The 26,689-nt window shown below is 36.0% G+C and overlaps 2 protein-coding genes across 4 annotated transcripts; both read left to right on the top strand.

The window, feature by feature from the left end:
* Positions 1–7,014: 7,014 nt before the first annotated feature.
* Positions 7,015–10,634, top strand: LOC130470353 (uncharacterized). Of its 2 annotated transcripts, none has more exons than XR_008930533.1 (2): positions 7,015–7,632; positions 8,652–8,891. XR_008930533.1 is itself a non-coding variant. In XM_056840356.1 (2 exons), the coding sequence occupies exon 2, from the start codon at positions 9,774–9,776 to the stop codon at positions 10,416–10,418; it is 645 nt and encodes a 214-aa protein (XP_056696334.1). In that variant the 5' UTR covers positions 7,070–7,632; positions 9,767–9,773; the 3' UTR covers positions 10,419–10,634. The 2 variants fall into 2 exon arrangements, 1 of the variants encoding a protein (XP_056696334.1); XM_056840356.1 differs by lacking the exon at positions 8,652–8,891 and adding an exon at positions 9,767–10,634 and having other exon boundaries at positions 7,070–7,632.
* A 70-nt stretch (positions 10,635–10,704) lies between these two features.
* LOC130470352 (uncharacterized) lies at positions 10,705–19,421 on the top strand. 2 transcript variants are annotated; one of them, XM_056840355.1, is made up of 4 exons: positions 10,705–13,204; positions 13,289–13,553; positions 14,202–14,266; positions 18,798–19,421. In XM_056840355.1, exon 1 carries the CDS (start codon positions 11,029–11,031, stop codon positions 12,226–12,228), a length of 1,200 nt encoding a protein of 399 aa, XP_056696333.1. In that variant the 5' UTR covers positions 10,705–11,028; the 3' UTR covers positions 12,229–13,204; positions 13,289–13,553; positions 14,202–14,266; positions 18,798–19,421. The 2 variants fall into 2 exon arrangements, with proteins under 2 accessions (XP_056696333.1, XP_056696332.1); XM_056840354.1 differs by lacking the exon at positions 18,798–19,421 and adding an exon at positions 15,286–15,525.
* The last annotated feature ends 7,268 nt before the right edge of the window (positions 19,422–26,689 follow it).

Here is a 26,689-nt window from a genome sequence, read left to right as displayed (position 1 = left end):
ATTCGAGCCCAACCTTTTTAATGCAAGCCCAATACTCAATTTTCTAATCCTATCCCACTAAGATTATAAAAACCTATAAATACTCCTTATGTTTCATTAAATCCCCACTTCATTAAACCCTCAAAGAATTCTTGCTCTCCTCTCTTTCTTCCCTTCGCGCGCGCCCATCTCGAGGCACACGCAGCGTGCCTCGCTGCTATGTGCTCGCTTCCTCTCGCCGCCCTCGCTCGACGCCAGCGCCCAGCGCCTGCACTCCCTTCCCCTCGCGAGCCCGCGCACTCCCTCTCCCTCGTCGCTGCTGCTCGTGCTGCTGCTTCCCCTTGGCTCGCGCAACCTTATCGTATACAACATCAACAACAACAACACTTGTTGTTGTGTTGCCGCACGCACACCACACCTCTCTTTGCTTTCTTTTGCGCCCAATCACCTTCATTTGTGATCGCACCGTACTATAGTTCGGTTCGGTATAATTCTCTTCTTCCTAATGTATCTCTATTTAAAATATGTTTTAAATTATGGATTTTTATGATTTATATTGGATTATAATTAATTATTATGCAGGGATTGGTTATGAACACCAAAGTTGAGGAATTTATGTGCTTAGAGTGATGAGGAATATTTTTATTTGTAGTATTATAATTTTCAGATTTAAATTATGAAATAAAGCTTTGATTTTTAAGGTTTAAATTGATTTTTATGATATATTAGGGTTAGGGTTTTAGTCTTAACCATATGACTAATTGATTAGCATAATTTGATGACAATTTTAATTATGATAATAAATTATAATTTTCAGATTATTATAAAAGACCTAAAGTGTCAATTTTTTTTTATGGTTTTTAGTATGAACATAAATTAATTTCATGCTAGGGCTTTAGTTGTTCAATTGAGACTATTATTTTATTAACGAACGACTAATTTCTAATTAATTCAAGAGTTTTAAAACTAATTAAAGTTGCTGCAAAATTTTATGAACATCAATAATAATTGAATTTCATTATTTTAATGATAGGAGGTGATTTCTAATTTAAAAGCTTGAATCACAAAATGACCCCTTTACTTAGATATACAAGGTACATACATGTAACACCCTAATAATTCCTTGCTTTTATAAAACCATTTTCCAACTTAAAATAAAGGAATTACTAAAGTATTACAGCCACCGTGATAACGGTTAAGGCTAGTACCAGAATTACGCAGCGGAATTTAATGTCAACTAACTTTTAAAACATAATTAATAAAATATCGAGGCCTCCTACAAATTGGAACCATGACGGCCCAAAAACCAAAGTATAAAAAGTTCAACGAATTCAAACATAATTAAAGTATTAAATAAAGTAGTTCAAAGTACGAAAGCATGCAACTCTCTCAATCATCCCAAGCCACATGATTTCGATCTACCAACCTGCTATATTATTCTACTCCCCATCAATGCAAGTGCAAATGATAGATCATCATAGTGTCATTAAGGCAAAGACCATGACCAAAAACACAAAGCACGTAATCAGCAAAAGCTGAGTACTTACAAGAATATAGTGAAACAAAACTATAAACATGCATCACTCACTAAGTGCTAATCAACATGCAAAAGCCATTTAATAATTAACAAACAAATCATGAATACAAGACTCGACTCTTGACTCGACTCTTGACTCACAATTTAATTAGAATAAGCTTCGAACGGGCCAAAGAAATATTCCATAAAGGAAAAAGGTGATAGGAGACAACCATACACCAAATAATAAATAATAAAATCGGGCCATACCGAGTGTCGGGCCATACCGACGGAATTCCTGCGCATAATATAAATGAAACGTCTTGTATCATTAGTAGGAGATCAAACTTTCCGGCAAGTCTCCCCCCATTGTTCATACTCATGGTATATACGTTCCAAGAGTTTTGAAGCTTGTTCTGGTTGCACTTTACGTTTATTAATATTTTATTAAAGGTGAACTCAAGACTCAACAACATACACACATACAATTAATAAATAACAACCAAAACAATCTTATTTTAATGCTTTAGGACTTGTGATCAACAAAGCAAGACCCTTGTGAAATTACTACCAGGTTCCTCCACACAAAAGTGAGATTCCACATCATGCCCATTAACATGAGGGTTGTGCCTTTGCACGACAAATCCTAATTCAATTCATATAATATTCCCAACTGAACCCTACATGTGAGGTGGCTTACGTGAGCTAACCCTTCACATGTGGTGAAATAAATAGTACAGTGAGGTACGAATAATTGGCTCAAAGTATGCTAGACATCCCGTACAATAGCATAATAATAAATAATTCATCCCTTGCATGTGAAACAAACCATACATGCATAAATATTGAACAACATGATTTACAATGAAATCTGTACTCATAATAATCCCAACATGCTTGTTCAACGAATAATCCAATAAATCCAACATCATAATTCACATGACCGTTCACCAAAATAAACATGAATCCACATAATATAATTCACGTCAACATAATCATGCAATTCTCTTGACAAATGGTGTGGTCTCCCTAGACTTGTACGTACCTTGAATACCTAAGCGTAGTGTAATCGCCCGTATATTTATAATTTTATTAATATATTTTAACGTATAGTTATTTATATTTTAATAGAATTTACGAGTTTTAATAATAAATATATAATTAACGCATATTTATTTTAGTCAATTACATTTTAAATATTTTAACGATTTATGAAATTAAAAATAATTTTAGAATTTTATGTTGAAAAGAATTTGAATTACCAAAACACATTGGAATTTGGAAAATAAGCCTAATCGATTTTGGATTCAAACGTAAAAGTTCAATTATAATCCTAGCCCAATTTGATAAAGCCCAAAACAAATAACCCCCCATCCTAATTTCAATATTCACGTGAAACAACCCTCCTCTCCTCTCATTGAACTTCACGTGAATATGCAAACCCTCAACCCTCCTTTCACTTTCACCTAAAAAATAAATTCTCCTCCTGCTCCCTCACGCTGTTGCCGCCGCCGTCGAGCCACCACCACCGGTTGTTTTCCTCCTCCGTCGTCCGGTAATTCTCCTCTTCCCTTTCGTCCTTCTCCTTCACTGTTGGTTTCGATTTGTCTCCTTCCCTTTTAATCTTTGTTGTTTGTTCAGCCGCACACAACCACCGCGAGTTTCCTCGTCGCCAGCACAGCCGCCGCGAAAGCGTCACTGCCATCGCCGCTTCACGGTAGCTCCTTCCTTCTCTCCTTGTTCTCTTTCGCTCTCTTTTCTTGTTCGTTCTCTTCCATTCCTTCATACTTTCGGATTTTCTCTTTTTTCCGACAGCCACCACCTTCGTCCGGCCGTCGTGCCGCCACTGCCGCACCCTTGCGCCGCCGCCCAGCCACGTCCTTGTCGCCGGCAGTTCCCTATTCCCTCTATCTTTTGGTTAATTCCTTTAAAACTCTAAGCTAATTTAATGGTTTAATTATATTTTATTAATTCAATTTATGTTTTTCTTAAGTTAAGTTTATGATTTTATGATTTATTAATGAATTCAGATTACATGTTTTGCATAATTAATAATTTAAATTTCAGATTATGTAATTTAATTGGAATTAGAATTTTAATTTTTTAAAGCATGAAATTTTAAGGTTTTAATGGTTTTAATAGTTTTGAAATCATGGTAGGATGATTATAAATTATTAAAGTTATTGTTTTTATGATTTCAAAGTTTTGGGAGTAGTTTGAAATTAGTTATATTGCTGAAAATTTAAAGTACGATGTTTGCAAAGAGTTTTCAACGAATTTCAATCACGAATTCAATAATTGTTATGCTAGGAAATCAAATATTCAAGTTTTGTTATTGGAGAAAAGTTCTAAATATGTTTAGGATGTAGTTAGAATGTGTTATTATAGCTGTAAACGATTAGAAGTTGATTGGGAATCCTTGTTGGTTGTTTTTAGGCGGAGAATTCTCTGTAGGCGGCTTTTGAATTATTAAAGTGGTCTTGCAGTTTGTTTACACAAGGTACGTACATACCTGTGTGCTTGGAATGTGTGTTATTTGTTGAAACCATGTTGAAATTTGTTGATGAACTTGGTTATGATGGAACTACATGTTTAATATTGTTGGTTGGACATGTTGAACATATATATTTCGTTATGAGAATTATAACATGTTAGTAGATGATTGATGCGAACATGTTGGTTGGGAACATTAGATTATTATATATATTGATTCAGATCGATTGTTTGTTGTTCCCTTTTAGTTTTTCACTACTTTATGAGGGTCGAGGACCTTGTTTAGTAAGTTGAAACCTTATACCCACATAGAGGGGTTGATAAGTATTAAAGGAAAGGTTGAATTAATTGGAATAAGTCTTGATTGATACCTTTGTGATCACTTACTTAATACCAAGATAAAAACAGTTGTGAATAATTGTTGATTGTATGACTTATATGTTTGTTGAGTCATAGCAGAGTTTTAATTTGTAAATCATGTAAAGTGAAACTGAGTAGCAATAGCTTTAGACTGTGCACGTCTAAAGTGACCGACAAACAGGAGTTGGGGTTCATGGTGGTAGCCCATGGCCTTTTCTCGGACCGGATTGATCACTGTGTCCTATTTTTATTCAAAAGTTCCTTGATATCGCAGGTCACTGAGGTTACGGAGTCGCGCCCATACCTCGTCTTCCTTAGTGAAGCTTCTAGCTAGAAAACTCGGTCCATTGTCTATTTCAATTAAAATAATATTATTGTTATAAAAGTTCTAGTCCAGTCTAGCCTAGTCTAGTGAAGTGTGATCTTCAAATTAATATGTTTTGCCTGCCCTTATTTATGTTTTATTAGTATCATGTTAGGATTGATCGTTTAATAGAATCATGTTAGGATTATTATTGATTTAGTATGTAGTACTCAGCTTTGCTGATTACGTGCTTTGTTTGTGTGTGTTGATCATGGCTATGCCTTATTGATCCTGTGATGACCAATTTTGGTGAGCAGTCTCTAAGGATCAATAAGCGTTGCCATCTACAGGTTTGAAGATGATGCATCATTGGGATCGAGATTAGAGAGCTTGTATTTAGTTTTGTTTGCTAAGTGACTTGGTTTGTTAATTTGGACTTGAAACTTGTCGTACTATTTATATTTCCTTATTTCCGTTGATTGGTTTTTGGATTTAATATGTAATCGATTATTTATAAACCCAAAAGTTAGTTTTATGTTTTCCGCTGCAAAATTCTGAATAAGCCGTTACGTTTTCACACGGGCGATAATGCCTTGATAATTATCTACGTTTTAAGTTAAAAATTTATTTTAGAAAAGAGAGAATTGTCGGGGTGTTACACGTAGGGGCCACTTTGCAATACGAGCACTCACTTAGAAATCACCTCCTATCACCAAAATAATGAAACTTAAATTATTTCCATGTTCATTAAATTTCCAGCAACTTTATAAAATCTTAAACCTTAGTTAAACTTTAGAATTCAATCGTTCTTCAATAAAATAATCGCCTCAATTTGCAAAACCAATCCCTAGTATGAAAACATACTTTTTCCGCCTTTAAAATCAATAAAAATCAACACTTTAAGCCTTTATATAAATCTGAAAATATAATTGATTATCATAATTAAAATCACCACCTAATTATGCTAATCAATTGACTCATTAGGTCTAGGTTAAAACCCTAACTTGAAAATCCCAATAAAACCAATTAATCATCATAAAAATCTATTCTTCATTAAATAAACGAATCTGAAAAATCATGCTTTAATAATTAAAACAAGCCTAATGAATCACAATACGTAAATCCTCAAAGCACGGTGTTCATAACCGATTTTCAGCATTTTAATTATTCAAAACAATAATAGTATTATATTTTAAAATACGGAATTTAAATAGAATAGGTAAGGAAGAAGAGAATTATACCAATCCGGCCCATAGCACGGAACAATCACGAATATAATGTGATTGGGCGAAAAGAATTGAACAAACGGATCAAAACAACGCACACACACGCACACGATCGTGCGTGTGCGCGCGCGGCAGCAGGGGCGACGAGCAGGGGCAGCGATGTAATCCCCCGTAAATTTATAAATTTTATTAATATATTTTAACGTACATTATTTATATTTAAATAGAATTTATGAATTTTAAGTAATAAATATATAATTAACGTATATTTATTTTATTTTAAGTACGTTCTAAATATTTAACGATTTTAGAACTTTATTATATATTTAATGTATATTTAATTTTATTTAAATATATTCTAAATATTTTAACGGTTTGTACAATAAAGAATAATTTTAGAATTTTAAGTTAAAAAGAATTTGAATTACGAAAATCGATTGAATTTAGAAAACGATCATATTTCGGTTTTGGATTCGAATCCTAAAATTAAACTCCTAACTCTAGCCCAATTGGTGAAGCCCAAAGTAATAAAACCCAAACTACCTACTCCCTTCCTCCTCAACTTCACGTGAAAACAAAAACCAAAAACCCTCCCCTCATCTTCTTCCCTTGCTTCACGTGAACCCTCAACACTCCAGCCTCAGCCGCCGGCCGCCGCCACTACAAGCCGGACCACCGCCGTCGCCGCTCACGGTAGTCCCTCCTCCCTCTTGCTCTTGTCTTTCTTTCACGTTTCTCTCCTCCTTAACTCCTTAAGTCTTGTTTTATTTGTTACAGTGAACCAGAACCACCGTGCGTCGGCCACCAGCTGCGCCACCGCCACTGCTCAGCCGCGAACTTCACCTCCTCACTCCCTTCTCCTTCGCGCAAGTACTCCTCTTTGATTCTTTCTTGCGCACAGCCATTGTGCTGCCAACCGCACCACCGTCGAGCGCAACCACCACCTGCCCGGCTGCATCCTGCCGTGTCACCCAGTTCTCCTGACCACCGGCCGCTGCTGCGCCTCCCTTGCCGCCGACCAACACCCTTTGAATCTTTTTGGTTATTTCTTAAACCCTAAGTAACTAATTATTTTAATTTTGTTTATTTAATTAATTTATGTTTCTTGAATTAAATTTATAATTTTTATAGTTAAGTTATGAAATGTCAGATTATATGTTGTTGAAATTAATTTAATTATTTTCAGATTTGTTAATTGCGTTTAAGTTAGAGTTTTAATAATTTGATTCATGTTTCTCGAATATAAATTATAAGTTTTTTATGATTAAGTTAGATTTTCAGATTATATATTATGCTTAATTAATAATTTAATTTTCAGATTACATAATTGAATTGAAATAAGAGTTTTTAATTATTAAAGCATGGATTTTTAAGGTTTTAATATTCCAAAATCATAATAGAATGATTATATATTATTAAAGCTATTATTTTTATGATTTTAAGAACGTTTGATTATGTTTTGTGGACGTTTGAAATTATTCTATATTGCTGGAAATTTTAAAAGGGATGTTTTATTGGAGTTTAGAACGTTTTGGGATCATTAGTTTAATAGTTATTATGCTTGGAGGTTATTTAGTTAAGTTTCGATATTTGGGATGGTTCAAAATATGTTTAGGATGTATTTAGAATACTTTAGTACTGCTGTAAATTGTTGGATATTGATTGGGGAATTTTATTGGTTGTTTTTAGGCGGAGAATTCTTTGTGGGCGATTTTTGAATTCGTTAAAGTGGCCTATCAGTTTGTTTACACAAGGTACGTACATACCTGTGTGCTTGGAATGAGTGTGATTTGTGGAAACCATGTTGAAATGATTCATGAACTTCGTTATGTTGAAATGATTAAGGAACTTGGTTATGTTGAAATTGTTGATGAACTAGATTATGTTGAAAGTGCATGTTTAATATTGTTGGATGGACATGTTAAGCATATATATTTCGTTATGAGAATTATAGCATGTTGGTATGGATGATTGATGCGAACATGTTGGTTGGGAACATTAAATTATCATATATGTTGATTCAGATCGATTGTTCAGTGTTCCCTTTTAGCTTTTCACTACTTTATAAGGGCCGAGGACCTTGTTTAGTAAGTTGAAACCTTATACCCATATAGAGGGGTTTATCAGTATTAAAGGAAAGGTTGAATTAATTGGAATAAGTCTTGTGTGACGTCTCTGTGATCACTTGTTTAATTCAAAGATAAAAGAAGTTGCGTTTACTTGTTGAATATAATATTTATGTTTGATGAGTCATAACCAAGTATTAAAAGTTAAGTCATGTAAAGTGAACATGAGTAGCAATAGCTTTAGACTGTGCACGTCTAAAGTGTCGGACAATCAGGAGTTGGGGTCATGGGTCGCCTATGGCTTTTTCTGGGGCCGGATTGATCACCGGTTCTATTTTATTCAAAAGTCCCTCGATATCGCAGGTCATTGGGGTTTACGGAGTCGCGCCCGTACCTCGTCTTCCTTAGTGAAGAAGAAGAAGTTTCTAGTAGACAACTCAGTCCATTGACTATTTCAATTAAAATAATGTTAATGATACAAAGGTCTAGTTCAGTCAAATATAGTTTTCAAGTCAATATATCTTGATTATCCTTGCTTATGTTTTATTTAGTACCATGTTAGGATTGTTCGTTTAATAGAATCATGTTAGGATTATTATTGATTTAGTATGTAGTACTCAGCTTTGCTGATTACGTGCTTTTGCTTGTGCATGTTGATCATGGCTATGCCTTATTGATCCTGTGATGACCCAATCTTTGGTGAGCAGTCTCTAAGGATCAATAAGCATTGTCCATCTGCAGGTTTGAAGATGTTGCATCATTGGGATCGGGAATAGAGAGCTTGTATTTAGTTTTGATTTGCTAAGTTAACTTGGGTTTGTTAATTGGGACTTTAAACTTGTCGTACTATTTATATTTCCTTATTTTCGTTGGATGATTCTTGGGGACTAAATCTGTAATAGATTATTTATAAACCTAAAGTTAGTTTTATGTTTTCCGCTGCAAAATTCTGAATAAGCCGTTACGTTTTCACACGGGCGATAATGCCTTGATAATTCTCTACGTTTTATGTTAAAAGATTATTTTAGAAAAGAGAGAATTGTCGGGTGTTACAAAGTGGTATCTAGAAGCTAAGGTTTTACTTTAATAAATTTTAGGCGCCTAACTATCTAGTTATTTAAAATAAATTTCTTAAAAATCGAGCTTCTACGGATTATAGTGTTCAAAAAATTGGTACTTTTTTTTTGGGGGGCCGATTTCCTTTTATCCTGTTTGAAAGTATATAATAATTCTTATTTAAGTTCGAAATCAAATTATTATTAAAGTTAAAGTGATACTTTCGACATTTTTATTTCTCTTATTATTTATTATTCAAAAAAAAAAAAAAAACAAAAAAAAAAAAAAAAAAAAAAAAAAAAAAAAAAAATGAGTACATTTTTTTTTAGTTGTTTCAAGAGTTAGAATTCGTTATTAGAAAATATAAATCTTTTTCGAATTAATAACTTTATTTTCTAATTTATTCGCTACGCATTTCCTTAATTTATTTTACTTTATTTATTTTATATTTTATTTATGTTATTATTCTATGTTATAATTTTATTATATTTTCGTTCTTTTATTTCGTTATATAAATGATTCTAATGCTTTAGTTTATGAGAGATGGGTAGTATAAGAAGGGCATATAAGATAGAATTATATGTGCATTAGTAGCTAGTCAATGATAAGAAATTGATTGTTATGTATGTGCATGTGCTAATTGTTTAAGTGTTACATTTACATGTGCATAAAGAATTGTTTGATTCCACCAAACTTATTGATTATTGAACCTTGTTTATGTTTTGGCTGGAAAATCGTTAGTGAGACTTTGAATTGTTTATTTCAGGAATAAAATGTTTCTTTCCAAGTATACTAACATAGGATCCTTCGAGAAACTTGATATAGAAACCCCTGATATTTACGTGAAGAAAATTGTGTTTGGATGTGAATATTATGCTAAAGTTCAAGGGCAACCTATCTTAATGAGAAAGGATATCATAGCAGCCACAATCATTAATTGCTTACCTAACAAATTTCCATACCTAGAACTCAAGGAAAAGTTTAAAGACATGCATTCTGATAATGGGACTCCAAACTTGACTAAGTATGGGACTTGGGATGGTAGATGGAAATATGATTCAGAAATTCTGACCACCATTATTGAAGCGGCAGAAAGTGGGTTTAGAGACGGTAAAATCGTAGGAAGTCATGTTGGGGATTCAGTTACAGAAGAACCTATGGGAATTAGTGTAAATAATGACCTAGGGGAAAATGATGTAGCTGTGGAGAATGAGAATGTAGGTGTTGAGGCAGAGAATCCTAACCCAGCGGCTCATGAGCCAACCATTGAGATCTCTAGTGATTCGAATGCAGAGCTCGAAAGTGAACAGGAGATGGCAAGTGAGCCTAATCAAAATGAAGACATGGGTGAAGATGCAAACCCTGAGGAAGACCCCGATGAAGACCCTGAAGAAGAGTTCGATGATCTTGAGATCTAAATTTCACTCCGCAAGTTTCAAGGGCAATGGATAGGCAAGAGGCCACAAATATTTTGAAGTCATAAATAGTTAATTAGCTCTTTTATGTTTTAAAGAATAAGTAGCAAAGCTACAACTGTTTAAAGTTTAAGTTTATTGAAGTTTGAAATATTCTTTATTATTTTCAAGGATGTAATAAACCTCTATGGAGTTAGCAATAAAAGTTAAAGTTTTCAAGGAATTGTTCTTTATTCTATTTTGAGGATTCCATAATACCCCAACCTCTAGGTAGTACGTCGTGGATTAATCTTCCTATTGGTTGCATACTCAGTGTGAATTGTGGATCAATTCAATTGCCACAAAAATATTAAATGATTTGAGTACATAAAGGAAGTGAGGGTCAATCTAGATCCTCATGACCAATATGATTCAAAATGATATGCCTTATGTGTAGTGTGTAAATGTCTTTCGTGAATTATTGAGGATGATTATTTTCCAATGATTATTGCATCTTGTAGACGATCGTTGCACCTTCGTAAACGATTGTCGTGCCTTCGTAAATGATGTGTATTAACGTGAACATTGTTGGTTGAGGCGATCTTTATGGTCAAGTATTAAATTGTATGGGATAATGTATAAGTGGTGTTTCAAACCTAAAATAGAGTATACTAATTGCAGGTCGCGTTCTAGAATGGCCAACAACAATGATCTAGCTGCTGCGATTCGCCTCTTGGCGGAAAAGCTAACCCAGGAGAGAACTGAACGCCCTGATTCTACAGGGGAAATGTTTGAAAGACTTTCTAAGGTTAAGCCACCGTATTTCAAGGGGCAAGCAGATCCAACCTTCCTGGAAAACTGGATTAGGGAATTTGAGAAACTATTTGAGGCTGTGAGTTGCCCTGGGAGTATGAGAGTAAGTCAAGCCGTTCTTTACCTGAAAGATGAGGCCGACCTTTGGTGGAAGGAAAATGGAACTAGACTAAGTGCTGTCGAGGGATTCAATTGGGATTCATTTATTGTTGCCTTGAGGGGGAAGTTTTATCCTCCTTTTATGAGAAAACAGAAAGCGCAGGAGTTCATCAACCTTAGGATGGGGAATATGACTATTGCTGAATACTATAGCAAGTTTATAGCTTTGTCGAGGTTTGCACCTGAGGTGGTAGCTACTGAGGAGCTAAAGGCTCAAAGGTTTGAGCAAGGACTGACTGATGAAATTCAATTGGGATTAGGTGGAGAAACATTTACATCCTTAGACATAGTGTATGGGAGAGCTGCTCATATTTATGGTCTGCAGTCTAGAAGGGAAAAGAAAACTGTGGTAATTGGGGAAAAGAGAAAAGATTTTAATGCTGGGGGTAACCAAGAAAACTTTAAAAGGAATAGAAACGGAAATGGGAATGGAAATGGAAATTTCCAAGGAGGAGACAATCAGGGGCACCAAAACAACTCGAACCAATCTAAGAGAGTGCATCATTGCAAAATGTGCAGTAACAATCACCCTGGTAAGAACTGCAAGGGAGAATTAGTGACCTGCAACTATTGTCAGAAAAGGGGGCATAGAGAGTATGAGTGCTTCACTAAGCACAGAAAGGAACAAAATAGTAATGGAGGTGGAAACCAAGTGAGGTTTAACCAGTCTGGAGGTCAAAATTCAAAGCCTGGAGGGGCACAAAACAATCAAGAAAACTATAATAAGCCTGCAAATGATCACAACAACCCGGATAAGGCTCCAGGAAAGTTGTACATGATGAATCAGAATGAAAATGAACGATCTACCGATATAGATTCTGGTACTTTTCTATTAACTCCGCGCAAGTTAAGCAGTATTTAATTCGTGGTGACTTGTTCTTTTGTTTCGTCATCTGTTGTGAAAAGTCTAAAGTTAGTAGTTTTAGTGAAATAGGAATTTTGAGGATAGAATTCGTCGAAAGAGAATTTTAGTTAGCTATTCCCTGAGGTGAGTTACGAGGGCGTAACTCGTTTTCTTTAAGGGGGTAGAATGCGATAGAAATTCGCGCTTTTTACCTATTTTATGGCATTTTTATGCATTTGTATGCTTATTTTAGCAAATTTTACAAGTTTAGGCAAAGCAAATAGACTCTCTGCATAAGAAAAGGTGTTCATGAGTAACACAAACAGCTTTGAGTTGGCAAAAGAGTGCACATAGGTGGCACAAGTACTTCTCTAGTAAGAATAAGTTAAAAGTTTTTGGGGAAAAATGTGGGAAATTTCGTGTCAAGTTTCGGGACGAAACTTCTTTTAAGAGGGGTAGATTGTAATCCCCCGTAAATTTATAAATTTTATTAATATATTTTAACGTACATTATTTATATTTAAATAGAATTTATGAATTTTAAGTAATAAATATATAATTAACGTATATTTATTTTATTTTAAGTACGTTCTAAATATTTAACGATTTTAGAACTTTATTATATATTTAATGTATATTTAATTTTATTTAAATATATTCTAAATATTTTAACGGTTTGTACAATAAAGAATAATTTTAGAATTTTAAGTTAAAAAGAATTTGAATTACGAAAATCGATTGAATTTAGAAAACGATCATATTTCGGTTTTGGATTCGAATCCTAAAATTAAACTCCTAACTCTAGCCCAATTGGTGAAGCCCAAAGTAATAAAACCCAAACTACCTACTCCCTTCCTCCTCAACTTCACGTGAAAACAAAAACCAAAAACCCTCCCCTCATCTTCTTCCCTTGCTTCACGTGAACCCTCAACACTCCAGCCTCAGCCGCCGGCCGCCGCCACTACAAGCCGGACCACCGCCGTCGCCGCTCACGGTAGTCCCTCCTCCCTCTTGCTCTTGTCTTTCTTTCACGTTTCTCTCCTCCTTAACTCCTTAAGTCTTGTTTTATTTGTTACAGTGAACCAGAACCACCGTGCGTCGGCCACCAGCTGCGCCACCGCCACTGCTCAGCCGCGAACTTCACCTCCTCACTCCCTTCTCCTTCGCGCAAGTACTCCTCTTTGATTCTTTCTTGCGCACAGCCATTGTGCTGCCAACCGCACCACCGTCGAGCGCAACCACCACCTGCCCGGCTGCATCCTGCCGTGTCACCCAGTTCTCCTGACCACCGGCCGCTGCTGCGCCTCCCTTGCCGCCGACCAACACCCTTTGAATCTTTTTTGGTTATTTCTTAAACCCTAAGTAACTAATTATTTTAATTTTGTTTATTTAATTAATTTATGTTTCTTGAATTAAATTTATAATTTTTATAGTTAAGTTATGAAATGTCAGATTATATGTTGTTGAAATTAATTTAATTATTTTCAGATTTGTTAATTGCGTTTAAGTTAGAGTTTTAATAATTTGATTCATGTTTCTCGAATATAAATTATAAGTTTTTTATGATTAAGTTAGATTTTCAGATTATATATTATGCTTAATTAATAATTTAATTTTCAGATTACATAATTGAATTGAAATAAGAGTTTTTAATTATTAAAGCATGGATTTTTAAGGTTTTAATATTCCAAAATCATAATAGAATGATTATATATTATTAAAGCTATTATTTTTATGATTTTAAGAACGTTTGATTATGTTTTGTGGACGTTTGAAATTATTCTATATTGCTGGAAATTTTAAAAGGGATGTTTTATTGGAGTTTAGAACGTTTTGGGATCATTAGTTTAATAGTTATTATGCTTGGAGGTTATTTAGTTAAGTTTCGATATTTGGGATGGTTCAAAATATGTTTAGGATGTATTTAGAATACTTTAGTACTGCTGTAAATTGTTGGATATTGATTGGGGAATTTTATTGGTTGTTTTTAGGCGGAGAATTCTTTGTGGGCGATTTTTGAATTCGTTAAAGTGGCCTATCAGTTTGTTTACACAAGGTACGTACATACCTGTGTGCTTGGAATGAGTGTGATTTGTGGAAACCATGTTGAAATGATTCATGAACTTCGTTATGTTGAAATGATTAAGGAACTTGGTTATGTTGAAATTGTTGATGAACTAGATTATGTTGAAAGTGCATGTTTAATATTGTTGGATGGACATGTTAAGCATATATATTTCGTTATGAGAATTATAGCATGTTGGTATGGATGATTGATGCGAACATGTTGGTTGGGAACATTAAATTATCATATATGTTGATTCAGATCGATTGTTCAGTGTTCCCTTTTAGCTTTTCACTACTTTATAAGGGCCGAGGACCTTGTTTAGTAAGTTGAAACCTTATACCCATATAGAGGGGTTTATCAGTATTAAAGGAAAGGTTGAATTAATTGGAATAAGTCTTGTGTGACGTCTCTGTGATCACTTGTTTAATTCAAAGATAAAAGAAGTTGCGTTTACTTGTTGAATATAATATTTATGTTTGATGAGTCATAACCAAGTATTAAAAGTTAAGTCATGTAAAGTGAACATGAGTAGCAATAGCTTTAGACTGTGCACGTCTAAAGTGTCGGACAATCAGGAGTTGGGGTCATGGGTCGCCTATGGCTTTTTCTGGGGCCGGATTGATCACCGGTTCTATTTTATTCAAAAGTCCCTCGATATCGCAGGTCATTGGGGTTTACGGAGTCGCGCCCGTACCTCGTCTTCCTTAGTGAAGAAGAAGAAGTTTCTAGTAGACAACTCAGTCCATTGACTATTTCAATTAAAATAATGTTAATGATACAAAGGTCTAGTTCAGTCAAATATAGTTTTCAAGTCAATATATCTTGATTATCCTTGCTTATGTTTTATTTAGTACCATGTTAGGATTGTTCGTTTAATAGAATCATGTTAGGATTATTATTGATTTAGTATGTAGTACTCAGCTTTGCTGATTACGTGCTTTTGCTTGTGCATGTTGATCATGGCTATGCCTTATTGATCCTGTGATGACCCAATCTTTGGTGAGCAGTCTCTAAGGATCAATAAGCATTGTCCATCTGCAGGTTTGAAGATGTTGCATCATTGGGATCGGGAATAGAGAGCTTGTATTTAGTTTTGATTTGCTAAGTTAACTTGGGTTTGTTAATTGGGACTTTAAACTTGTCGTACTATTTATATTTCCTTATTTTCGTTGGATGATTCTTGGGGACTAAATCTGTAATAGATTATTTATAAACCTAAAGTTAGTTTTATGTTTTCCGCTGCAAAATTCTGAATAAGCCGTTACGTTTTCACACGGGCGATAATGCCTTGATAATTCTCTACGTTTTATGTTAAAAGATTATTTTAGAAAAGAGAGAATTGTCGGGTGTTACAAGCGAGCAGGGGCACAGCGCACGCTGGCGCGAGGGTTGGGCGACAAGGGCTTGGCGCGAGGGCACGCAAGAGAGCGAGCGAGGGAGAGCGTGTGACTGGCGCGAGCAACGCACACAACAACAACAACAACAATAGCACAGCAGCAGCGCAAGGGGCGTGCTGGCTGGGCTCGAGCAAAAGAGTGGGCGAGAGTGTGGGGAGACGGGCGAGGCACGAGGGCACGAGCACGAGTGCTGTGCGGCGTGCGGGTGAGCCGGACGAGAGGAGAGGGAGAAGGAGTGTGGGGCAAGAAAAGCAAAAGAGGGTTTATGACAAATTAGGGGTATCATTTAATGAGGGGAGTCCTATTTATAGGCTCCCAATTTCTAATGGGCTAGGCTTAGGAAATTAGAAATGAGCTTAGGGAATTAAATGATTGGGCTAGCTTAGAGCTTGAATTAAATTCTTTTGATTGGGCTCGTTTAATAAAACGAATTGGACTTTTCATTTAAAACTCAAACCTTTTAAAATTACTTGCGACCCATTAAATTTTCCGACTCGAAAATTAAATTCGTTTCGTAATTAATTAAAATAATAAATATTCTAATTTCTTAAAATACATTTAAATAATATTTAAATGCGAAATAAGTTCCAAAAATCGAAAAATGCTTTATAAATATAATAAAACATATTTATAAATATTATAAAAATACGAGGTATTACAGCCTACCTGTAATCCCCCGTAATTTTATACATTTTATTTATATATTTTAACGAATATTTAATATATTTAATATATATTTAAACATAAATTACGGATTTTAGAAACAAATATGTAATTGGAATGTAATTAGTTTATTCCAATTGAAATACTTTAACGATTCACGAAATCAAAATGTATTTTCAAAATTTTACGTTAAAACGATTTCGAATTACGAAACCACGTTCTATTGAAATTAGAAAGCAATACTAAACATGGTGGATTCATCAACCTAAATCCTACTCCTAGCCCAATTGGGCAAAGCCCAAACCAATAAACCCAACACAATACTCCCTTCTCTTTTGTATTTTCACGTGAAACCAAAAAAGAGAGGAAACCTCTCCTCCTTCACTATTCACGTAACAAAACCCTCAACACTTCCTCCAATCTCACGCTCACCCTCAGCCGTCCCGCCTCCACCACTGTCCGTCAGCCGCCGCACCACCACGACAGCGACCCAGCCGACCACCCTGCTGCGGTAACTCCTTCTTCTCCTTCAAGCTTCTCCTCCTTCCTCCTTTTCTTCTATTTCTTTTATTTTCGTTCTTATTCTCTTAGCCTTCCTCGTTTCGCGCAGCAACACCGCGACCAGGCCAGCCACGACCACCGCACGCAACCCGTGCTCAGCCCTTGCCGCGAGCCACCACTGTCCGCCGGCCAGCACTCCCCTCTCCCTCTTCAATTGGTTATTTCTTAAACCCTAAGTAACTAATTATTTTAATTAATTATAGTTGTTAATTTAAATTATGTTCTTGATATTAAATTTATAATTTTTATGGTTTGAACATGATTTTCAGATTTGATGTTGAGATTATAAACGAATTAATTTCAGTTTTGGTTGATTGAATTATAAATTATGGCTTATTTATGATTTATTAATTTGGATTATGTTTTCTTGAATTAAAGTTATGGTTTTGTAATTTAAGTTATAAATTTCAGATTATGCAAATTATATAATAAAGTTATTAATTTTCAGATTATCAAATTACTTTGAAATATTAATTTTGATTGTTTAAAGTATGAAATTCAAGGTTTTTATGATTATAAATCATGGTAGGTTGAGTATGGATTATTAAGTTTGTTGTTTTGAGATACTAGGAACGTAGATTGACCTTGGTGAAGCTTTTAAATGAATTTATATTGCTGAAAATTTAAAGTACGATGTTTGCAAAAAGATTTCAACGAATTTCAATCACTAGTTCAATAATTATGATGCTAGGAAATCAAATGCTTAAGTTTTGATATTGGGGAAAGTTCTAAACATGTTTAGGATGCATTTAGAATGCTTTATTATGGTTGCCAATGATTAGAAATTGATTGGGATTACTTGTTGGTTGTTTTAGGCGGAGAATTCTCTTTAGGCGACTTTTGAAAGTGTTAAAGTGGCCTATCAGTTTGTTTACACAAGGTACGTACATACCTGTGTGCTTGGAATGTGTGCTAATTGTTGAAACCATGTTGAATCTTGTTGTTGAACTTGGTTATGTTGATATTATTGTTGAACTTGGTGATGTTGATATTATGGACGAACTGGGTTATATTGAATGTGCATGTTTAATACTGTTGGACAAACTTATTGAACTTATTTTGCATTATGAGAACTGTAACATGTTAGTATGGATGATTGATACAAACATGTTGGTTGGGAACACTAGATTATTCTATATGATTGGGTTGGATCGATTGGTTGTTGTTCCCTTTCTATCTTTTCACTACTTTATGAGGGCGGAGGACCTTGTTTAGTAAGTTGAAACTTTATGCCCATATACAGGGTTGCTCATGGTTAAAGGAAAGGTTGGTTAAGTTGGAATGAGTCTTGATTGATGCTTTTATGGTCACTTACTTAATTCCAAGATAAAAGCAGTTATGAACAAATGTGAATTGTCTGTCTTAGGTAATGGTTGAGTCATAACGGAATCTCAATTTGTAAATCATGTAAAGTGAAACTGAATAGCAATAGCTTTAGACTGTGCACGTCTGAAGTGACGGACAAACAGGAGTTGGGGTTCATGGTGGTAGCCCATGGCCTTTTCTGGGACCGGATTGATCACCGTGTCCTATTTTTATTTAAACGTTCCTCGATATCGCAGGTCACTGAGGTTACGGAGTCGCGCCCGTACCTCGTCTTCCTTAGTGAAGACTTCTGGATGGTCAACTCGGTCCATTGTCTATTTCAACTAAAATAATATTATGGTTATTAAGCCTAGCTTAGTCTAGTCAAGTATAATCGTCAAATTATTATGTTTTGTCTGTCCTTACTTATATTTATTAGTATCATGTTAGGGTTGTTGGTTTGATAGTATCATGCTAGGATTGTTGTTGTTTTAGTATGTAGTACTCAGCTTTGCTGATTACGTGCTTTGTTTGTGTGTGTTGATCATGGCTATGCCTTATTGATCCTGTAATGACCCATCTTTGGTGAGCAGTCTCTAAGGATCAATAAGCGTTGCCCATCTACAGGTTTGAAGATGATGCATCATTGGGATCGGGATTAGAGAGCTTGTAGTTCTATTCGTTTAATTAAGTGATTTAATTTGTTAACTTGGATTTGAAATTTGTCGTACTATTCGTATTTCCTTAATTCAGTTAATTGGTTTGGACCTAATATGTAATAGATTATTTATGAACCTAAAGGTTAGTTTTATGTTTTCCGCTGCAAAATTCTGAATAAGCCGTAACGTTTTCACACGGGCGATAATACTTTGATAATTCCCTACAGTTATATTTAAAAAGAGGTTATTTTAGAAAATGGGAATTGTTGGGGTGTTACAAAGTGGTATTTTTGAGCTAAAGGTTTTACTGACATTTCGTGTCTACCTTTTATATCTTAGGCGCCTAACCAACTAATTAGTTATGTAAAAGTAATTTCACACTAGTGAATAAATTTAAAGTTATTAGCTAGAAATGTTTGAATTTATTTTAATATTGACTCTTGAATCGTGCTTTGAAATACGTTTTTATGCGAATAAATGTATTTCGATTCTTTTGAAATTTAAATTAATATTTCAAAAAAAAAAAAAAAAAAAAAAAAAAAAATTTTACTGCTGCTGCTGCTACAGTACCGTGAAAAAAAAAAAATAAAAAAAAATAATAATAATTATTTAATTATTTATCGTTTAATAATTATTCTTTTAATCAATCTAATTCTTATAAATCATTCTTGTTTATCCTTTTATGCTTCAATGTTTCATATACTATGATTATTTTGAGAGTTGGGTAGTATAGGAAAGGGCATATAGAATAGAAGCATTGTGCATGCATTATGTCAACATGATTGTAATTTCTCTACCTGCTAACTGTCGTGTCTTTCCTATGCATTGCGATTGATATATATTCTTACTTATTGTGTATTGTGGGATCATACGGTAAGTGAGAGTACTAATTACTAACATAGAAACTATGTTTAATTGTTATAGATCACTAATCATGTCTGGCATACAAGGAAATAGAATAGGGAGCAATTCTAACCCTATTGTTCTAAGCGATGATGAAAATGAAATGGATTACGAGTCTGACATTAACAGTTACACCAGCCATGAACTTGTTTTGCGTCGAGTTTTAAGAGCAGGAGAACCTGATAGTGATGATGAAGCCCTTCGTGAATTTGATCGTGCTAGAGGGCAAACTAGAGTCGATATTTATCAAGCTGTTTTGAGACCTGAAAGCGATTCAGAGCCTGAGTTTGAGCATGAATTTGGGTTTGAGTTCGAACAAGAATTTGAGTTTGAATTCGAACATGAATTGGAGGTTGAACCTGAGTTTGAGTTTGAGCCCGAACATGAACCTGAGCCTGAGCCTGAGGAAGCTAATCATCAACTTCAAGGTCTACGAAGATCCTCTAGGCCAAGAAAAGAAGCTTATTATTTTGATATGGATGACGATGATGAACTTAAATATGAGTTATTCACCCTAGAAGGTTATAGCGAATCAAAGGACAAGTCTGATGACGTTTCCCTTTAGCTTTGCTTACATATTTGGTTGTGTGTGAGAAAAATGTTGGACAATCCGCCCAACCATAGTTTATGTTTATATCGTAGAACCTTTTTACGTTATTTTGAGAACAGGTGTGTGTTAATATTTAGGATTGTTATTGACATTCTTCTGAGGAATAAAAGTTAGATTATTGACTATCTAAAGGATCAAAGTTTTACGGGCACGCAAGGGGAATGTTTTCTTCTTTTATTCTAACTTATTATTCGTGATGATTGAAGTTATTCCTCGTCTCTCAGTTGAATGTTTTGCATGATTGTCCATTTCGTGTGCATTTTGAATGTTAATGTGATATTGCATTGCTAGAGGATAATGTAAGTAAAGTTTTGAACCTGAATTAGAGCATATTAATTTCAGGTCGCGCTCTAGGATGGCCAATAATAGTGACCTAGCTGCTGCTATTCGCCTCTTGGCGGAAAAACTAACCCAGGAAAGAACTGAACGTCCCGATTCTGCAGGGGACATGTTTGAAAGGCTTGCGAAGGTTAAGCCACCATACTTTAAGGGGCAGGCAGACCCCACCTTCCTTGAAAACTGGATCAGGGAATTTGAGAAACTATTTGGGGCGGTAAACTGTCCTGAGCATATGAAAGTAGGCCAAGCTGTCCTCTACCTGAAAGATGAGGCCGACCTTTGGTGGAGGGAAAATGGGACTAGACTAAGCGCTGCTGAGGGATTCAATTGGGATTCTTTTATTGTTGCCTTGAGGGGGAAGTTCTATCCTCCTTTTATGAGGAAGCAGAAAGCCCAGGAATTTATCAACCTTAGGATGGGGAATATGGCCATTGCTGAATACTACAGTAAGTTTATAGCTTTGTCGAGGTTTGCACCAGAGGTGGTAGCTACTGAGGAACTAAAGGCTCAGAGGTTTGAGCAAGGGTTAACCGATGAGATCCAACTGGGATTAGGCGGGGAAACCTTTACGTCCTTAGACATTGTTTATGGGAGAGCTGCTCATATCTATGGCCTTCAGACCAGGAGAGACAAAAGAAATATTGTTGTTGGGGATAAAAGGAAAGAGTTCAATGCTGGGGGCAGTCAAGGGAACTTCAAAAGGAATAGAAATGGGAATGGTAATGGTAATGGTAATGGTAATTTCCAGGGAAGAAATAACCAGGGGAATAACTATAATAACAGAAACCAAACTGACAGAGTGTACCACTGCAAGAGGTGCAACAACAACCACCCTGGGAAGGATTGTAAGGGGGAATTGGTAATTTGCAACTATTGTCATAAGAAGGGACATAGGGAGTTTGAGTGCTTCACAAAGCAGAAGAGAGAGCAGAATGGTAGTGGGAGTAGTAACCAAGGGAAACCAGGGTTTAACCATTCGGGGAACCAAAGTTCGAAGCCTGCTGGGGCACCAAACAACCAGGGAAACCAAAACAAACCTGCCAATGGAAGCAACAATAACAACAAGGCTCCCGGAAAGCTGTTCGTAATGAGTAGAAATGAAGCTGAACGTTCTGCAGACGTAGTTTCGGGTACTTTCTCTATCAACTCCTTACCTGTTAAAACATTGTTTGATTCAGGGGCAACATATTCTTTTATTTCGACCTCTATTGTTAAAAATTTGAAGTTAGTAGATTTTGAGGCAATTGATTTACCTGTTAGTATGCCTAATGGTGCAACAATAAGGTGTACGAAATTATTTAAGAACTTGCCTTTGAAGATAAAAGATTGCACTTTTCCATCTAATTTGATAGAATTTAGTTTGGGGGACCTAGATGTGATTCTGGGGATGGATTGGCTAAGCTTATACAAGGCCAGGATAGATTGCGAGATTCAGAAAGTAAGCCTAAAGAACCCTACTGGGAAATCAATATCATATAGACGTTTTGGGAAGTCTGGGAACTTTGGGGTGATCTCCGCATTACAAGTGAGGAAACTGGTCAATAAAGGGTGTGAACTATTTTTCTGTAGTGTCCAAGATGTGAGTAAGAAAGTTGGGGTAAAGATAGAGGATGTCCCAATCGTAAGAGAATTTGTAGATGTATTTCCGGACGAGATTCCGGGTATGCCACCGGCTAGAACCCTTGAATTTACCATAGAGTTAAATCCCGGAACTGCACCTATATCCAAAGCACCTTATAGGATGGCACCCCCAGAAATGAGTGAGTTAAAGACACAATTGCAGGATTTGTTCGACAAGGGGTACATTAGGCCTAGTGCATCACCGTGGGGAGCTCCAGTATTGTTTGTCAAAAAGAAAGATGGGAGTATGCGGCTATGTATTGATTATAGGGAGTTGAACAACGTAACAATCAAAAACAAATATCCTTTGCCTAGGATAGATGACCTGTTTGACCAGTTGAACGGGGCAAGTGTATTCTCAAAGATTGATTTGTGTTCGGGATATCACCAATTGAGGGTAGCTGAAAAAGACATTCCTAAGACTGCATTTAGGACTCGTTATGGTCATTATGAGTTTACAGTAATGCCTTTTGGGTTAACCAATGCACCCGCCATCTTTATGGATCTGATGAATAGGATTTTCCATGAGTTCCTAGATAAGTTTGTGGTGGTATTCATTGATGATATTCTGATCTATTCGAGGAATGAAAAGGAACATGACGAACATTTGAGGGTTATCTTGGAGACGCTTAGGAAGAACCAGTTGTATGCAAAGTTCTCTAAGTGCGAGTTCCGTCTGGAAAAGGTAGCATTTTTGGGGCATTATGTGTCAAAGGAAGGAGTCTCTGTGGATCCTGCCAAGATTCAAGCTGTGAGTGAGTGGCCTACCCCGAAGAATGTGTCTGATATTCGGAGTTTCTTAGGTCTAGCTGGGTATTATAGGAGATTTGTGAGAGATTTCTCAAAAATAGCAAGACCCATGACCAACTTGATGAAGAAAGAATCAAAATTTGAGTGGAGCGAAAAATGTGAGGAAGCCTTCCAAATCCTCAAAGAACGTTTAACCTCAGCACCTGTTTTAACCTTGCCTGATGGGAATGAAGGGTTTGAGGTATATAGTGATGCGTCGAAGAATGGGTTGGGGTGTGTATTACAGCAAAATGGGAAGGTGATTGCGTATGCGTCGCGTCAATTAAAACCATATGAGGCCAATTACCCTACCCACGATCTAGAGCTAGCTGCGATTGTTTTCGCTTTGAAAATTTGGAGACATTACCTCTATGGGGCAACATGTAAGATCTTCACAGACCACAAAAGCCTAAAATACATTTTCACCCAGAAAGATCTCAACATGAGACAAAGAAGATGGTTAGAGTTGATCAAGGACTATGATTTGAACATCCAGTACCATGAGGGGAAAGCAAACGTAGTTGCCGATGCATTGAGTAGGAAATCTAGCCATAGTATGAATGTCTTGATAGTGCCTGAAGAGTTGTGTCGAGACATGCTGAGACTTAGCCTGGAAATAGTAAACCATGGGGAAACCAAAGCAAAACTGAGTGCATTATCATTGGGGTTGTCTATATTCGAGGAGATTAGAGAAAGTCAAGCTGGGGATGAGTGCCTAGAGAGAATCAAAGAAAAGATGGGTCAAGGGAAAGAAGTGGATTTCAAGATTCATGAAGATGGTAGTTTGAGGTTCAAAGGGAGATGGTGCGTACCACAAAAGTGTGAAGAACTCAAGAGACGTCTTATGGATGAGGGGCATAATACTCCATATTCTGTGCACCCTGGGGGTGACAAGTTGTACAAAGACCTGAAACAAATCTATTGGTGGCCTAATATGAAACGGGAAGTTGCTGAGTTTGTGTCTAGATGCCTAACCTGTCAGAAAGTCAAAATAGACCACAAAAGACCCATGGGGAAAGTTCAACCTTTAGAAGTGCCTGGATGGAAGTGGGATTCCATTTCTATGGATTTTGTTACTGCCTTGCCTAGATCAAAGAACGGAAATGATACCATTTGGGTGATTGTGGATCGTCTAACAAAATCAGCCGTGTTTATTCCGATTAAAGAGACTTGGAAAAAGAAACAGCTTGCAAGGACATACATTAAGCATGTAGTGAGGTTGCATGGGGTCCCAACCGATATTATCTCAGACCGTGACTCAAGATTCCTCTCGAAATTTTGGCAAAAAGTCCAGTTGAACCTTGGGACAACTTTGAAAATGAGCACTGCTTTCCACCCTGCAACCGATGGTCAGACTGAGAGAACTAACCAGACTATGGAAGATATGTTGAGGGCTTGTGCAATTGACTTTAAGGGTAGTTGGGAAGACCATCTAGACTTGATCGAATTTTCATACAACAATAGCTACCACGCAAGCATTAAGATGGCACCTTTTGAGGCACTATATGGGAGAAAATGTAGAAGTCCCACCTGCTGGAATGATTTCAGTGAAAATTTAGTCTTGGGAACGGAATTCATTGAAGAGACTGTCAAGAATGTGAAAATAATTCAGGCTAGAATTCAAGCTGCCCAGGATAGGCAAAAGAGTTATGCTGATTTGAAAAGAAGAGATGATGAATTTGCAGTAGGTGATAAAGTGTTCCTGAAAGTATCACCAACCAAGGGTGTGATGAGATTTGGGAAGAAGGGCAAGCTAAGTGCCAAGTATGTAGGCCCATATGAGATTCTGCAACGAATAGGGAAAGTAGCATACAAGTTAGCCTTGCCAATGGAGTTCGAAAAGATGCACGACGTGTTTCACATTTCCCAACTAAAGCGCTATATCCATGACGAGCGTCATATCTTAGAGCCTGAGAGAATCCAGATTGATAGTAGCCTCACATACGAAGAAAGGCCTGTGAAAATCCTTGATAGAAAAGTGCGTAGTACACGCAATAAGGACGTCAGCATAGTGAAAGTGCTTTGGTCGAACCACGAGTACGAAGAGGCAACGTGGGAAGCCGAAGATGACATGAAGACCAAGTATCCAGAGTTATTTTCTGAGGTGAGTTACGAGGGCGTAACTCGTTTTCTTTAAGGGGGTAGAATGCGATAGAAATTCGCGCTTTTTACCTATTTTTATGATATTTTATGCATTTTATGCTTATTTCTAGCAACCTTTACATGTTGATGCCAGTAAATAGATCTTCCGCATAAGAAAATGTGTTCTTGAGTATTGCAACTAACGCTTGGTTGGCAAAAGAGTGCACAAGAGTGGCACAAAGTGCAAAAGTTTGGAAAAATATGCGAATTTTCGTGTCAAGTTTCGGGACGAAACTTCTTTTAAGAGGGGTAGATTGTAATCCCCCGTAATTTTATACATTTTATTTATATATTTTAACGAATATTTAATATATTTAATATATATTTAAACATAAATTACGGATTTTAGAAACAAATATGTAATTGGAATGTAATTAGTTTATTCCAATTGAAATACTTTAACGATTCACGAAATCAAAATGTATTTTCGAAATTTTACGTTAAAACGATTTCGAATTACGAAACCACGTTCTATTGAAATTAGAAAGCAATACTAAACATGGTGGATTCATCAACCTAAATCCTACTCCTAGCCCAATTGGGCAAAGCCCAAACCAATAAACCCAACACAATACTCCCTTCTCTTTTGTATTTTCACGTGAAACCAAAAAAGAGAGGAAACCTCTCCTCCTTCACTATTCACGTAACAAAACCCTCAACACTTCCTCCAATCTCACGCTCACCCTCAGCCGTCCCGCCTCCACCACTGTCCGTCAGCCGCCGCACCACCACGACAGCGACCCAGCCGACCACCCTGCTGCGGTAACTCCTTCTTCTCCTTCAAGCTTCTCCTCCTTCCTCCTTTTCTTCTATTTCTTTTATTTTCGTTCTTATTCTCTTAGCCTTCCTCGTTTCGCGCAGCAACACCGCGACCAGGCCAGCCACGACCACCGCACGCAACCCGTGCTCAGCCCTTGCCGCGAGCCACCACTGTCCGCCGGCCAGCACTCCCCTCTCCCTCTTCAATTGGTTATTTCTTAAACCCTAAGTAACTAATTATTTTAATTAATTATAGTTGTTAATTTAAATTATGTTCTTGATATTAAATTTATAATTTTTATGGTTTGAACATGATTTTCAGATTTGATGTTGAGATTATAAACGAATTAATTTCAGTTTTGGTTGATTGAATTATAAATTATGGCTTATTTATGATTTATTAATTTGGATTATGTTTTCTTGAATTAAAGTTATGGTTTTGTAATTTAAGTTATAAATTTCAGATTATGCAAATTATATAATAAAGTTATTAATTTTCAGATTATCAAATTACTTTGAAATATTAATTTTGATTGTTTAAAGTATGAAATTCAAGGTTTTTATGATTATAAATCATGGTAGGTTGAGTATGGATTATTAAGTTTGTTGTTTTGAGATACTAGGAACGTAGATTGACCTTGGTGAAGCTTTTAAATGAATTTAT

The sequence above is a fragment of the Spinacia oleracea genome, chromosome 3 (assembly GCF_020520425.1).
Source record: "Spinacia oleracea cultivar Varoflay chromosome 3, BTI_SOV_V1, whole genome shotgun sequence".
Lineage (NCBI taxonomy): Eukaryota > Viridiplantae > Streptophyta > Magnoliopsida > Caryophyllales > Amaranthaceae > Spinacia > Spinacia oleracea.
This window is presented reverse-complemented; position numbering and strand designations above follow the sequence as displayed.